The sequence below is a fragment of the Phyllostomus discolor genome, chromosome 14 (genome assembly GCF_004126475.2).
Source record: "Phyllostomus discolor isolate MPI-MPIP mPhyDis1 chromosome 14, mPhyDis1.pri.v3, whole genome shotgun sequence".
Classification (NCBI taxonomy): domain Eukaryota; kingdom Metazoa; phylum Chordata; class Mammalia; order Chiroptera; family Phyllostomidae; genus Phyllostomus; species Phyllostomus discolor.
In genome coordinates this window covers 6,336,013-6,351,431 of record NC_040916.2, presented here as the reverse complement: position 1 = coordinate 6,351,431, position 15,419 = coordinate 6,336,013, and the positions used below count along the sequence as shown (strand labels likewise).

Below are 15,419 nucleotides of genomic sequence, written 5' to 3'. Positions count from 1 at the left end.
GTTCATGAAAGAACAAGGGAAAAGGACAGCATTACTAGGGATGCAACATGATCAGTGAGCCTGTCCTATCAAAGGGAGCCATGTGTTCCTTCAGGGATTACCTAGCCTGCCATGGCTAATGAATCAGCCACACCAGAAAACACACACTTGGCACTATTGCTCAAATAGACATGTATACAACACCAGAGAAGTTCTTACTAAACATTATTAAATGGTTTCTGTGAGTCCTACCAACTATGCAAACGTTAATTCTCCTTGCTCCTCATTGCACTTCAGAAAGTTTCATCTCTGAATTGAATTAGGCTTGCTAGATAGATGTGTCTGGAAAACCCATCTGGGATTTGTCCCAGACAAATCTTTCTTATTTCCTGACTGATTGGGAAAAATAAACAAGTTATTCCCCTCATCCAGATGACATCAGGCACTTTATCACTAAAGGGCTAATCAAGGACAAACAAACTCCAAGCAAGTTTTGAGCCTTGGACTTGTGTCTTGTCATCTTTACACTTTCCCGATACTACTGATTTATATCATATGGGAATATAATACAAACATCTGCCAAGTTGGGGCTGTGAGAAGGAGGGTGGGGGAGATAAGAACTGGTATTGTCACCCAGCTGTGCCCACCACCAAGTGTAGATATTCCACAGTCCAATGATGGGAGATAGCATTTGGCTGCCAAAGCCACTGGAACAGTTTTCCTGCAAGGCAGGAAATGGCACCTGAATTTGTCACCAGATGCCCCACTTGGATTCTCCCTATGTAATGAAGGTCAGGAGAGAGGAGCAGACACTAATGTCTGGCTGCTGCCACCTGAATCCTGGGGCTTTGAAAAATGCTATCACAAGATGTTCACTGGAAGCCAAATCCATTCTAAATAACTATTACACCCCAACAATTTGGGGAAGACGGGAATTGCCATGCATGAGTCCACTGTAAATAGTTATCCCAAAAGACTGTTGGGGACTGGGTACATACCCTGGCTCCAATGTAATATCTCCCACTGTTTGTTCCAAGTCTCTATAGAATATGTTAGATAAATGCTTATTAATTTCTTTTAATTCATTTGATTAACCTCCAGAGATCTTAAATGGTTGGCTTTGCTAATTATGACCATTTATTAGATTGGAAAGAGGTTTTCTGAAGTGTTTACACCACTATTCCAGAAGTTCCCAGGGTAAGGTTCTTGACATTTAATAAGAATAAAAGTGAGAGTTCAAGGCATATATGGCTTCCTTCCATTTCTAGCTGTATGACCTTGGGGAAGTCACTTAACCTCAACAAACAGATTTCTCATCAGTAAAATGAGTACAATGATAGTGCCCACAATTCTTAGGAGGATTAATTGAATAAATTCTTGTTATATACCTAGAATAGTGCCAAGTTATCATTATTACTATTTATAATATTTTTATTTTAAATTATAGTTTACTTTTAATATTATTCTGTATTAGGTTGAGGTGTGCAGCATAGTGGTTAGACAATCATATACTTGACAAAGTGGTCCCGCCCAAATTTTAAGTACCCACCTGGCCCCATATATAGTTAATACAATATTATTGACTGTATTCCCTATGCTGAAATTCACACTTGTATGCCTATTCTGTAACTACCAGTTTGTACTACTTAATCCCTTCAGCCGTCCAAGCCCCATACCCTCTAGTACCCATCAGTCTGTTCTCTGTATCTATGAGCCTGTTTCTATTTTGTTTGTTTAATTATTTTGTTCTTGAGTTGTCGCATATAAGTAAAATCATATTTGTTATTTTTAATGATCCATATGAGTTTATAATTTCAGAATGTCAAAATCATAGTTCATGCAATAGTTTTATACAAGCTAGAAAATAAGGCATTTTTCCTCAAGATACTTTGAGGAAAGATATTTATCTTTCAAAACAATTATCATAATATAGTTTTTTAGAACAAAAAAATTTCTATCAACTGCAAGAAAACTGTTGGAAATAAATATACTAACCCACAGCATCTGCTGTGTTACTGTTTCTCCCTAGGGAGTGTGTACAACCTGTACAACTGCATGGGACAGTCTTATATGATGTTATATGATCTTGCATAGTGTACTGTAATCAGACTTTTTTCCAACAAGAAAAAAAATAAAGAAAATTATTTATCAAAATTTAATTTTTTTTCTGTGATTCAAGTGGGCTTAGGCATACAAATATTCCCTCACCAATATTTTAAAGATACCGTGGGTATCTTAAAAAAAAATTTAATGTATTGATTTTAGAGAGAGTGAGAAAGAAAAAGAGAGAGAGACATTGAATTTGTGTTACATTTATTTATGCATTCATTGGTTGATTCTTATATATGCCCTGATCAGGGATTGAACCTACAACCTTGATGCACTGGAACAATGCTCTAACCAACTGAGCAACCCGGCCAGGGCCTGGGTATCATTAGATGCCAAACATTGAAATTCCTTTATGGTCCATACTTACTGATCTCACAAATGGGAGGAGTTGGATGCCAGTTGTTATCAGCTCCACAATGGATTAAATTGCTGCCTTTGAGGATAAAACCTTTATTGCAGCCAAATGAAATAGAGTCTTTGTACTTATAGTTGGGTCCAAATCCAACGAGTATCTTTCCATTTTTAACATCTGGCTTAGAACAGCTGATCCCTAAAGAATCATAAAAAAATACAAGTGAATTATAAAGAGAAATAGCAATAAGGATATTACTATTACTGTTAATCCAGTTCCACGAATAACAAAAAGCCTGACATAATACCTATCAATTACATACAAGGAAAACATTTTTAAAAGCATATATATAATTTCAACTTTTATAAGTCTCAGTAAAATGAGGTCCCATCACATTGATTCTATTATCAGATGGTTATGGGTAATTCCAACTTCCTCATTTTTCTCAAGAAAAACCAGTCATATATAACCCAGAAGAAACACATTTCTCAAAGTTCACAAACCTTTCCCTTATAATAACCTACTTTCCTGGATGATTTTGGTGGTAGGTCAGTGGCAAATGATAGTTATATAACATTCATGACAATGAGGCAGCCAAAGCATCAGAGATCTGCACCCTCACAAGCAAAGAACAAACTGCCCCCACCCATCGCATTCAGTCAAGTCCTGCCACCTTTTTTCCTCCACAATCCTTCAACTTCTCTCCAGGCCACTGCCTGCCTACAAATGAAGCCATTTTCACTCCTTGGCTAGATGGTGCCGATGGGTTAAATTTTGTCTCACTTCAAATTGTCAGCCATTCTGCAGGCAGTCACCTTTCTAAAACGCAACATGTAAGATGGCAGCATGGGCAGACATGGCTGACCTCTTCACACAACCACATCAAAACTACAACTAAAATATAGAACAACCATCACTCAGAACCATCAGAAATCAAGTTGAATGGAAGTCTGACAACTACAGAATTAAAGAAACCACATCCATCCAGACTGGTAGGAGGGGCACAAATGAGGAATGGGTTGCTCCCACACCCACTTGTAGTGGATAAAAATTCAGAAGGAATATCTTGGGAGTGAGGAGTCCCAGGCCCACACCAAGCCCCCAGCCCAGGGTTGAGTGCTAGGAAGATAAGTCCCCACAATTTCTGGCTGCAAAAACCAGTGGGTATTGAGTCAATGGAAGAAACTGCTGGAGCACCAAGCAGTTCCTCTTAAAGAATCCACACACAGACTCACCTACCCAGACTCACTCCCTCTGAGCTCCAGCACTGGGGTAGCAGCTTCAAAGTCACCAGTGATATAGAGGGAGGAACTGAACTGTCTGGAATCAAGGCAAGCACAGGCCATTGTTCCTTTTCTAAACCCTCCCACCAAGGAGCCACCAAGCTCAGGCCATATCTGAGACTCCATCAGTCTGGCTACTACTGTTTGACCCCACTTGGGGATCACTGGAGACTCTGCCCAACCCAAATTACAGGCCCTCCCAAGCTACTTTTTCATAAAAATGGCTGATCTTAGTTTGTGCTTCATAGCTTCCTAAATCCTCTCAAACAAACAGCAGTTGGCCTCAGTGAGCTCCAGGCCCGGAACTAGCAGCCTAGATTCATAGCTTGGCTTCACCTGAAGTCTCCAAGCCGAGCACAAGTAGCAGCCATTTCATATTGCCTTATAACTCAGGAAAGGTGGCCCCAGGGATAACACAGGTAAGGGCTGATCATGGCCTGCACCACCCAGGAAATCCCAGGGCCAGCACACCCAGTGGACAGCTACCACCATGCACCTACCACCATGCACCTACCACCATGCACCTACATTGGAGCACCACCACCAGGCACCTACACAGCTGATCCTCCACGGAGGGCAGAGGTTGGTGGTAAGTCAGTCCTTACAGCTGACTGGCTTGGGTAAATCCCTCCCATTGATCTGCCAACAGCAACCAAGGCTCAACTACTCTAAGAGGAAGGTGTACTCAGCCCACACAAAGAGCGCACCTCATATTACCAGCTTGGGTGTTAGGGGATGCTGTGCCACTAGACCCTATGGGACACCTACTATATTAGGCCACACTACCAAGACTCAGGGTCAAAGCAGATGTACCAAATACATAGAAACAGATGCAGGGAAACTGTCAAAATGAAGAGACAAAGAAACATGACCCAAATGAAAGAACAGATCGAAACTCCAGAAAAAGAGCAAAACAAAATGATGTTAAGCAATCAGATGCAGAGTTCAAAATACTGGTTATAAGGATGCTCAAGGAACTTAGGGAGGACCTCAACAGCATAAATAAGATCCAGTCAGGAGAGTTCTAGCCAAGATGGAGGCATAAGTAAACACTTTGCTTCCTTGCACAACCAAAAGGAAGGTAACAACCCATCTAAAATCACTATAACCAAAATCACCAGAAAATCAAACTTCATGGAACTCCAATGACCAAGGAATTAAAGAAAAAATCAACCAGAAAAGCCAGACCAACAGCACTGCAGAACAGCAAAGAAGGTTGCCCTGCCTGGGTGAATAAGTAAGGCCCCACCCCCTTACAACCTAACATCTGTACCAAGACAAAGAAATATGGCCCAAATGAAAGAACACAGCAAAATCTCAGAAAGAGAACTAAGCAATGAGGAGATTACCAACCCATCTGATGGAGCATTTAAAGTGCTGGTAATCAAAATGCTCACAGAACTAATTAAGCTTGGTCAAAAAATGAAAGAACAAATGAAAGATACCCAAAATGAAATAAAGCAAAATACTTAGGAAACCAACAGTGACAAGAAGGAAACCAGGATTCAAAACAATGATTTGGAACAAAAGAAAGAAATAAGCATCCAACTGGATCAGAACAAAGAAAAAAGAATCAAAAAAAAAATGAAGAGAGGCTGAGGACTCTCTGGGACAACCTGAAACATGCCAATATCCAAATTATAGGGGTGCCAGAAGGAGAAGAACAGCAGCAAGAAAATAAAAACTTATTTGAACAAATAATGAAGGAAAACTTCCCCAATCTGGTGAAGGAAATAGACTTGAGAGAGCTCAGAGAGTCCCAAAGAAGTTGGATTCAAAGAGGAACACACTAAGACACATCATTAAGTTACCCAAGATTAAAGACAAAGAGAAAATCCTAAGAGCAACAAAAGAAAAGAACAGTTACCTACAAAGGAGTTTCCATAAGGCTATCAGCTGATTTCTCAAAAGAAACCTTACAGGCAAGAAGGGGCTGGAAAGAAGTATTTGAAGTCATGAAAAGCAAGGACCTATGTCCAAGATTACTCTATCATGCAAAGCTTTCACTTAGAATGGAAGGGCAGATAAAGTGCTTCCCAGATAAGGTCAAGTTAAAGGAGTTCATCATCACCAAGCCCTTAATATATGAAACATTAAAGGGGTGTTTAGAAACATCCTAAGAAAAAAGATAAAAAATACAAGCAGTAAAATGACAACAAACTCACAAATATCAACAAATGAACCTAAAAGAAAAGGAAAACAATGAAAACAAGAACTAAGCAAACAACCAGAACACAAACAGAATCAGAGAAATGGACATCACACAGAGGGAGTTCAGTGGGGAAGGGGAAGGGAGGAATAGGGGGAAAAGGTACAGGGAAGAAGAAGCATAATTAGTAGGCATAAAATATATGGGGAGAGATAAAAATTGGTATAGGAAACAGAGTACTCAAAGAACATATATGTACAACCCACAGACATAAACTAAGGTGGGGCAGGATGCTGGAGGGTTGGGAGGCAGGGTAGAGGGAGGATAAAGGGGAAAAAAATTGGGAAAACTATAATAGCATAATCCATAAAAATACTTAAAAAATAATAAATAAAAGCTCAAAAAAATAAATAAAAGGCCTTACATAACAATACAAGAAAAAAAGAAAGAAGATCCAGTCAGAAATGAAGTATACACTAATTGAAATAAAGAACAATTTATAGGAAAACAACAGTAGAGCAGATGAACCCAAGAATTAAATCAAGGACTTGAAACATAAGAAACAAAAAAACAACCAATAAGAATAGCAAAAAGAAAAAAGAATTTTAAAAAATGAGGATAGTATAAGCAGCCTCTGAGACAACATCAAGAGGTCCAATATTCACATCATGGATGTGCCAGCAGGAGAAGAGAAAGGGTAAGAAATTGGAAATCTAGTTGAAAAAATAGTGAGAGAAAATCTCCCTAATTTGGTAAAGAAAATAGACATGCAAGTCCAAGAAGCACAAAAAGTCCCAAACAAGATGAATGCAAAGAGACCCACTCCAAGACACATCATAATTAAAACGCCAAAGGTTAAAGATAAAGGGAGAACCTTAAAAGCAGCCAGAGAAAAGAAATTAGTTACCTACAGGGGTGTTCCCAGAAGACTGTCAGCTGATTCTCAAAAGAAACTGTGCAGGCTAGAAGCAATTGGCAAGAAATATTCAAAGTCATGAAAAGCAGGGGCCTACAGCCAAGATTGCTATACCTAACAAAGCTATGATTTAGAATCAAAGGGCAGATAAAGAGCTTCCCAGATAAGAAAAAATTAAAGGAGTTAATCATCACCAAATGATTATTATATGAAATGTTAAAGGGAGTTATTTAAGAAAAAGAATATGATCAAAACTATGAATAATAAAATGGCTACATATGCATGTGTGTGTATCTACATATATATAATCATTTTATTGTTCACAGTTTATATATATTTATACATACACACACATACACACTAAGAATTGAATCTAAAAAACAAAATAAACAAACAAGAACAGAGAATCATGGATACTGAGAACGTTTTGATGGTTGCCAAATGGGAGGGGAGTAGGAGAGAATGAGTGAAGAGGTGAGGGGATTAAGAAGTACAAATAGGTAGTTACAGAACAGCCACGGGGATGTAATGTACAGTATAGGAAATGGAGTAGCCAAAGAATGTATATGCATGACCCATGGACATGAATAATGGTAGGGGAATTGCCTGAGGGAGTGGAGGGTGCTGGGTAGAGGGGACAAAGCCAGAAAAATCAGGACAACTGTAATAGCACAATCAACAAAATATTTAAAAAATAAAATAAAATGCAACAGGTTAAATCCCCTGGTTAAAGTCTTTTACTGCCTTCCCATCACCTTCATCCTGAACTCCTGAGAGAAACACATGAGGTCCTTTATAACCTGACCCTACTAACTTTCCAGCCTCAGTATTTGTCATTCTCACCTGCTATAGTCTAGACTCCACACATTGAACTGTTTGCAATATCACACTTTCATTCCCTGATTTGATTGTGTCTTACAGGGAATCAGAATAACAAGTGATACTATGTAGGCACTGAGTGGCAAAGGAGGATTAGCAAACTAGCAAAACCACAATATATCTTTTGCCTCAATTACTGCTTACTTGGTCCTGATAACCTTCTGGTGGTTAATAGGTTTAGCTTACCCTGTACACATAAGTGGTTGACATTACATGTACTAACCAAAATCCAGCTTGGATTCCTGAACAGACAAAAGATGACATTTCCAAATTTCCTTAGGGTTGATAGGGTTTACACAGTACTAGTTTTAGGCTAAAGGCTGCAATGTAAAGTGGTATGCGGTTATTTCCAGGCCAAAGTTCTTAATAGCCAGAGCACAATTTGTTTTTCTCTCTTCTACTGATGACATTGTGAAAGTGCTTTTTGATGTGGAGGTACCACAAGAGTCAACCTAGAATGCTGAGGTGGTTGCTAAACTAACATCTAGAGTCTCCTGGACTTGAAGTACACTTGGTGTACATGAGAACCAACTTCTTCGCAAAGCCAATGAGATATTGGCACTCTTTGTTACTATATTGTAATGGTACAGCATGCATCAGCATCAGTGGACCAAATAAATGACTTTCATTATTGCAATAAGTAGTTTGCTTTTGAATCATTTTATTTACCCCAATAAATTTACTTTCCTTGCTCCTTTAAACAAAAGAGAAAAATTCAAAGGAGAATCCAACAATTCAACTTCAACTTACTTTCACAAGTAGGAGGGCTGGGGCTCCAGACACCTTCTGTTTTATTCACCACTGTGCAGGAAATGGAAGCTTCACCTAACATTGAGAAGCTGGGGTCACAGCTGTAGGTGACAGAAGAGCCATATGTATAGACATCTTCACTTCCACCATTGTACTTCCCATTGCTGATGTCTGGAGGGGACTCACATTTGGCAACTGGGATGATTAAGTAAAGAGGAAAAAATAATCAGGGAAGGCATCTGCCAAATCTCACATTCGTGATGCAAATTCTAATGTAGCATACAAAAAGTAGCAAATATGCACAGGAGTTTTATTACCTAACATAGTATAAGTTTATAGTCAAATCAGAGAAAGTCTTTACTTACTTACACATTCCGGGAAAGAATTACTCCAGCCAACTGTTTTATCTTGGAGCTCACAATGACTAGTGGTTGGGCCCATTAAGATATATCTGAATAAAATAGGATCAGAGATTTTAATGGAATTGTTCCTACCCTAAATTAAACGACATAAAAACTTCTCATCAAATAGAATTGTGACTCAGCACTAAAAGTGAAGAAATAATGTTTTCTCAGATAACACTGCCCATTGAGCACTCCACTTAGTAAAATTTCACCACTTCAGTGAGATGTGTGTGTTCGTTTGTTCTTTTATTCTGCTTATTAAGCATCTACTAAATGTCAGGCATGGAGTTCATCCAGAGTTCAAGCAAGACAATATGGTATTTAAGAAAACTCATTTGAGTATGTTATGCAGTTTGGATGAGAGTACCAGCTAGATAACTGGCTTCAAACTTCCCTGGTTTACAGTTGCCTTTAGATTTCCAGAGGCTTGCCCTGACCCATACACCATTAATTCCCTGTCCACGATCCACATATTTATACTCTTGACAATTTCTAAGCTTTCTGACCTTATGCGTTATGGTAACAGGAAACAAAAATGATTGTTACCATGTTTTCAAAGTGTAATGTCATTAAAGAATAACCTACAGTATGACTGAACACTAACATAAATGCTACCTTCAACAATTTGAGTCCCTCGAGTTTATTTAATGATAATTTATAGAAAACAAATCATTTTTAGAAAATCATTAAAAGAAAATCTTTTACTAAGACAGAATACAGTGACAATTAAATATGTCTTTATTTTGAAATTTCTCTAAAATGCATTTTTTCTATCCTAGCGTGGAAAACCAGTGAAAAGCACTGTTTTTGGTTATTCCAACAGGAACACATCAGTGTGCCAACAGCACCACAGTGCTGAATCGTCTCACTTTCCTTTTTAGCAGATATTCACAATAAGGAAAATAGGGTAAACATGAGAAAATAAAAAAAATAAGATGAATATAACAAAAAAAGATTAGAGAAAAATGTGAGGTACAGATGACAAGCAAAGGAGGATCAATTTATACTTAATTGGAGAATGTGAAGAAACACACACAAAAACAGCTACTTCAAATGCGTTTCAAATAAATGTTACAAAAGTAGAATAACACTTTAATCTAAAAAATTATGTATCACATAGCAACAAAAATTAAACAAAATGGCTTGTATCAAAACAACTAAGAGTAGGATTATTAAATTTCAAAGATAAAGAATAACAATATCTTTGGACAGCTAAAGACCAAGTCACACACAAGAATAAGAAATCCAGGTAGGCATCCGAGTTCTCTACTAACACCCACTAAAAAGGATATGCAGCAATATTTAGAAGATAGTCAAGAAAAGAAATTACGAGTCAAGAACTTTATATCTGGTCATGTTATCCTGTAAGTATCAAGGCCTCAGATAATATTGAACCTGTAAGAACTCAATTAACAATTTTCATTTGAAGCTTTTCTTTTAGGAGATCACTGGACGACAAACTGTAGCTAACCACATGATGACACGAGACATTTCAGGCAAAAGTGAAAACATCTGGCATTAAGCACTAAAAATATAGATCTGGAACAAAGACAAAGGTAGGGTGACTGAATGAAATGTAAATATTATATGCTCTGACAGTGTGGAAATAATATAACTGACAAATAATAGCAGATAAAGGAGAGAATGGAAAATAAAACAAACTCCCTCATTGCCTCATCTGCAGGAGTTGGGACTGAAATCAAGCTATAGGCATATTTGAATATTTAACATTAATGTTAAATATAAATGCTAAAATAATAAAAATGACATAAATTAACTGGTAAACAAGACAGAATATGATAGGGAAGACAGGAGAGAATACAAGATCAGTTTACTGTTGCTCATAACAAGGAACAAGTTTTTTTGAATTAAGAAAACTTTTATGAAACTATAGAACTCATATAGAAAATGAATTAATCATGAATGCATAGCTCAATATATTTTCACCATAAGGAAACAAGTACTGTTAGAAATATTCTGAAAGAAAACAATAATAAGTAGGACTACCCATACTGGCTATTAAAACATATAAGGCCTCAATAAGTAGATGACTATGAAATGAGTATATGAATATATAGGCAAAACAATGGCATTGGTATACTTTGAAGAAAACTTGTAGTTCATATTAGAAGCAAGGTCTAAACCCTAATATACATAGGTTCATGTGTGTATATGATAGGAAAAGTAGGTTTACAGTTGCCTGTATGGAAAATAATATAATAATTAATAATTAATAATATAAGAATAAACTCTGGTTTCACAAACTTACAACTGTAAACCTATTTTTCCCCATGCTGTGTGTGTGTGTGTGTTTGTGCGCCGCGCACCCTAGGAATTAAGAATAAAAAGTTAAGTCAAGAGAAAAAAGTAGGCAAAGAACATACCCAATAGTTTACTAATAAACACAGACATCTCTTAAACATATAAATGCTCAACACCACTCATAGTAAGAAAAATATTCATTGAACCTATAGTGAGATTTTATTTTTACCTCTTAAATTGGAAAATGTTTAAAAATTGACAAGTTTTCCAAAGTTTGACACCACACTTGATCGGAAAGTTTATAGAGAAATAGGCATGTGCATACTCTGCAAAACCATGTGACCCCAAGGGAGAACAATTTGCAATACCTTTCAAATTTTAAAATATATGTATTCTTTGACTCAGAAATCCCACTCTGGGAATTTACCCTACAGATATAACTACATATTTACAAAATGATATATGGCAAGGTAATTCCTCAGAGCACTGTTCAGAATAGTAAAGGACTAAAGACATCCATGGATCAACCAGAGATTACTAATTCATGACATTTCCCACAATAAAATTTAATGCCGTTGAAAAAGGAAATTAATGGGGAGCTTCTTTATACACAAACATGGAAATATCTCCTGTATATATTCATAAGAAAAAATAAAGCAAGATTTTAAAATTACCTTTGTGATTGAAAAGGTGCAAAATAAAAATGTATTGTATTTGTATTTGTAAAATGAAACACTAGAAAGACGCATTAAAAAACTAATAAAAGTAGATCCCCATTTAAGGACAAGGTATGAATGGGGTGGATGGTGAGAGAGTGAAAGCAAGGATTCCACGTATACCTTTTGCATCAGTTTTATTTCTGAAATATATAAACACCTTAGCTAAAGGGTTTTTTTTAAGATTTTATTTATTTTTAGAGAGGGAAGGCGGGGAGAGACAGACAGACAGACAGACAGACACATCAATGTGCGGTTGCTGGGGGCCATGGCCTGCAACCCAGGCATGTGCCCTGACTGGGAATCAAACCTGCGACGCCTGGTTCGCAGCCCATGCTCAATCCACTGAGCTACGCCAGCCAGGGTGCTAAAGGTTTTTTAAAGTGTTGTTTCTAGATGGCCTCGCACTCACCCTTCTAAACAGTCGAATTCTATACGTGATCCAAAAGAGTAATCTGTCTTAATGATCACTCGCCCATTACGTAATTCTCCTGGGTTGTTGCACACTTTCTCTGTGAGAAAAGTTAAAATGAGGATGAGTGATTTCAGGTACTCACAGATATGACATTAGAAAAGGAAACAGAGAGGCCAAAGAACTTATATGTACCACCCATGAACATGAACTAAGGGAGGGGGGAAGGCTGGAGAACTGGGGGGTGCAGGGTGGAGGGGGTATTAAGGGGAGAAAAAATTGGGAAAAATATAAGCATAATCAATAAAACATACTTTAAAAAAAAGGAAAAAGAAAAGGAGACTGATTAGCTTTGATCTCTGCTTCTGGAAAGACCAGAAAGAAAGATCAGGAACTTATTCCTGATCCAGACTTGCTGAATTTTTACTTTGGAAGAAAAATTTTTAATTGATCTCATCTTTTTTCTGGTATATTTTACCAAATAGAGAAAATGGTCAGTTAAATCACGATGGTGGTGGAGCCTCTGGTCAAGGGTCCACCACGCTGAGCAAGGAGCTCTGCTGCATTCCATGTCAGCGGCACAGACTTTGCACTTAGACCACTCACAAATGCATGTCCTTGGTCAGAAAAGGAACAACCGAAAAAGTAGAGATTGCACGCCCTCATTATGGGAGAAAAATCACAGAAAATATTCTCATGTGAGAAAATCACAGGATCTTCTTCCAAGCACAGCAGATATTCTGGGTAAAGTTTCTTTGGAAACCATATTACCAATTTCTAGCCACTTAACTTTTTATAATTTTGTAAAGAGTGAATCTGGTTTTAATATATTAAAATTGAATTTGTAGTTAACTTTTGCAAGAATTGTTTATTGAATTAACATTGTAAAAAATAGACTTACAAAAGTCAATTTCTCCAATGCCACTAGGTAGCTCCTAATTTTTCTGTTTTACTTATTTGTTTGTAGGCTTATTTATGTTTTCCCAAAAGTGGCACACAGTTATATTGAAATCAGTCACTGACAAACTGGGTGATCTCCTAGGGACCAAAAGTTTTCACTTGTATTCAGAAAGCTTTGCTCCTGAGACAACTTAACAAAAAAGTAAAAGGCACAAATAAGAAAAATAAATGATCATACTTACTGACACAGAAATAATAGTATTCCCATTTGCCTTTTTTGTCACAGATAAGATAAGTATTTCTTGAACTGGTCCTAGTGTATCCTGGGCGGCAGTTGTATTTCAGAGCAGTTCCATATTTGTAGTTTGTTTCATTCAACTCATTTTCGGGAAAAGCAAACTGTAAATGGGGTGGGGGACCACAATCACCTGGATACCAAAATGACAAAGAGCACCAAAAGTTATGGCTTGCGTTGCAGCATCTTAGTGTTTTCAGTAGTAGGATGTTTGGAGAAGGAACCATTCTTTTCTCCTCTAATCAAGAAAAATAATAATTCCTATTATTATATCTCTATAGTTCAGTGAATTCAGTGACTGATTAGTAATACATGTTTGCTGATAAATGATGACAAAAGGCAGAATTTTTCATCCTTTCTCTATTATATATGAGATGATTTATTTTAAAAGAATGGCTGACATGATTTCATCAGCCTGTCAGATTTTCCATATCTGTTGACTCAGATGCATTTGTACAAGGTCAAAAGTCCCTACAATTTCCCTCAACAGAGACATATCATTTTTAATTTGTACTTTTTGTACCTTTTGGATTTTGAATGATACAAAGGGAGAAATATGAAACCCTTAAGATTTTTAAGATTATAAAAATCTTAATCCTGTTTTCCCTCTCCATTCTGGGTAAACCCAGTGGCAGTGAGAATTGTTCAGTCAGGCTGATAGCTAATGTAAATTTTTCTCACATGTCATGGCTGGCAGATAGATTGGGAAATTACTGGAGAAGAAATCTAGTGAGAAGTGTCTAGAAAGAAAATTGCCTCTTTCATGGGTAAAGCAAATTCCCCTAAATTTCAAGTAACTCCAAATCCCCTTAAATTCCAAATTTCAAATAAATCCAAAATCCTGGTCAAATAAACCCTTGGTTGCTGAAGATGGATTTCTGCAAAAAAAACCTTAAGTATCTATCTCTTTGTCAGTCTTAAAAGTAGACAAGTGGATGAACTTGAATGTTTATTGCCATCTAAACTTGTTTATTACTCACCAAGAACACTAGCCAGTAGAGCAGCCACCAAGGTCATTTGGAACAGAGTTGAGTCAAAGACTATCCACAGCCTAGAGAAGGGCCAGGCTGTACTTTTCCCCTTTCTATCAAGGGTTGTATTTGGAGGTCTCGAAGGGTTCATGACCTGAGGTTTCTCCAACATTTTTCTGCTGAAAAAACTCAATTTAATAAAGTCATTGAATTCCTACTTTTCATAAAGCACTAAGCTAAATGCTACGGGATCCATGTCCTCAAGAAAAATACAGTCTATATTAGAAGAAAAAAACACATACACAAATGTTACTACACAAGGCAGTGAGTGTTAGCTTCTGGAGTGGAAGGGGAGGTGGTAGAGCTCTACTAAAAAGACAGATTAATTCCAAGTGGAGAGATAGGAGGTGGCTGTATCTGAGTTAAGTGTGCTTTAAAAGTTAGAGACTGGATGCAGGGCAAACTGGGGAACAGTAGACAATATTTCAATGTGGCTAGAAAATAGCATCTGAGATGGGGAGATGATTGCCATGGACAGGCCAGCTTATAGTTGTGTCTGAATCAAGTTTATGAATTTATGGACACTACTCTTTGGGGAATAAAGAGACATTATTTTTTGCTTGGAATTTTGTTTGTGGTTTGTTTGCTTTAAAGCTAAGGAATGACACATCATTGTGCTTTAAGAAGATCACTGTCTTATGTGTACATGAGAAACTGAACAAAGAGAAGAAACAGGGAGATTGATTAAGAAGCTCAGGTAAGCCACAGAGATGATCTGACCAAGGAAGTGGCAGACAATTTAGAGAAGTGGGAACAATGTAAAACAAGACAAAAAAAAGCAGAAAAACAATGAGATAGAGAAAAGGAGTTGGATCACTATATATAGTTTTGGGAGTTTCTTATGACAACTGTCAACTAAGACAATAAACTGTTAAGCAATTTGCGGCTTTGAAAAAAATGATTCTATATCTAGAGACATATAGATCTACATATGTATATATCTAGAGATATACAATGTACTTTCTTTATTTAATGAGATTAT

The 15,419-nt window shown here is 37.1% G+C and overlaps 1 protein-coding gene and 1 long non-coding RNA gene across 8 annotated transcripts in view; one reads left to right on the top strand and one right to left on the bottom strand.

Annotated features, from left to right (window-relative positions):
* The window catches only part of C4BPA (complement component 4 binding protein alpha), a 42,680-nt gene that overhangs the window by 22,151 nt on the left and 5,110 nt on the right, over nt 1-15,419 (bottom strand). For 5 of the 7 annotated variants that reach the window (XM_036015891.1, XM_036015889.1, XM_036015887.1 and 2 more), the window contains 6 exons: nt 14,387-14,556; nt 13,354-13,539; nt 12,212-12,311; nt 8,783-8,868; nt 8,418-8,612; nt 2,456-2,638 (listed from right to left, as the gene is read on the bottom strand). In XM_036015891.1, the coding sequence (XP_035871784.1) occupies nt 2,456-2,638; nt 8,418-8,612; nt 8,783-8,868; nt 12,212-12,311; nt 13,354-13,539; nt 14,387-14,549 (913 nt within the window). In that variant the 5' untranslated portion in view covers nt 14,550-14,556. The remainder of the gene's footprint in view (nt 1-2,455; nt 2,639-8,417; nt 8,613-8,782; nt 8,869-12,211; nt 12,312-13,353; nt 13,540-14,386; nt 14,557-15,419) is intronic. The other 2 variants (XM_036015890.1, XM_036015888.1) reach the window with 1 other exon arrangement.
* On the top strand, nt 4,676-6,509 carry LOC118498251. The gene is made up of 2 exons (XR_004900777.1): nt 4,676-4,735; nt 6,322-6,509. It is a non-coding gene; the product is annotated as an uncharacterized LOC118498251 (long non-coding RNA).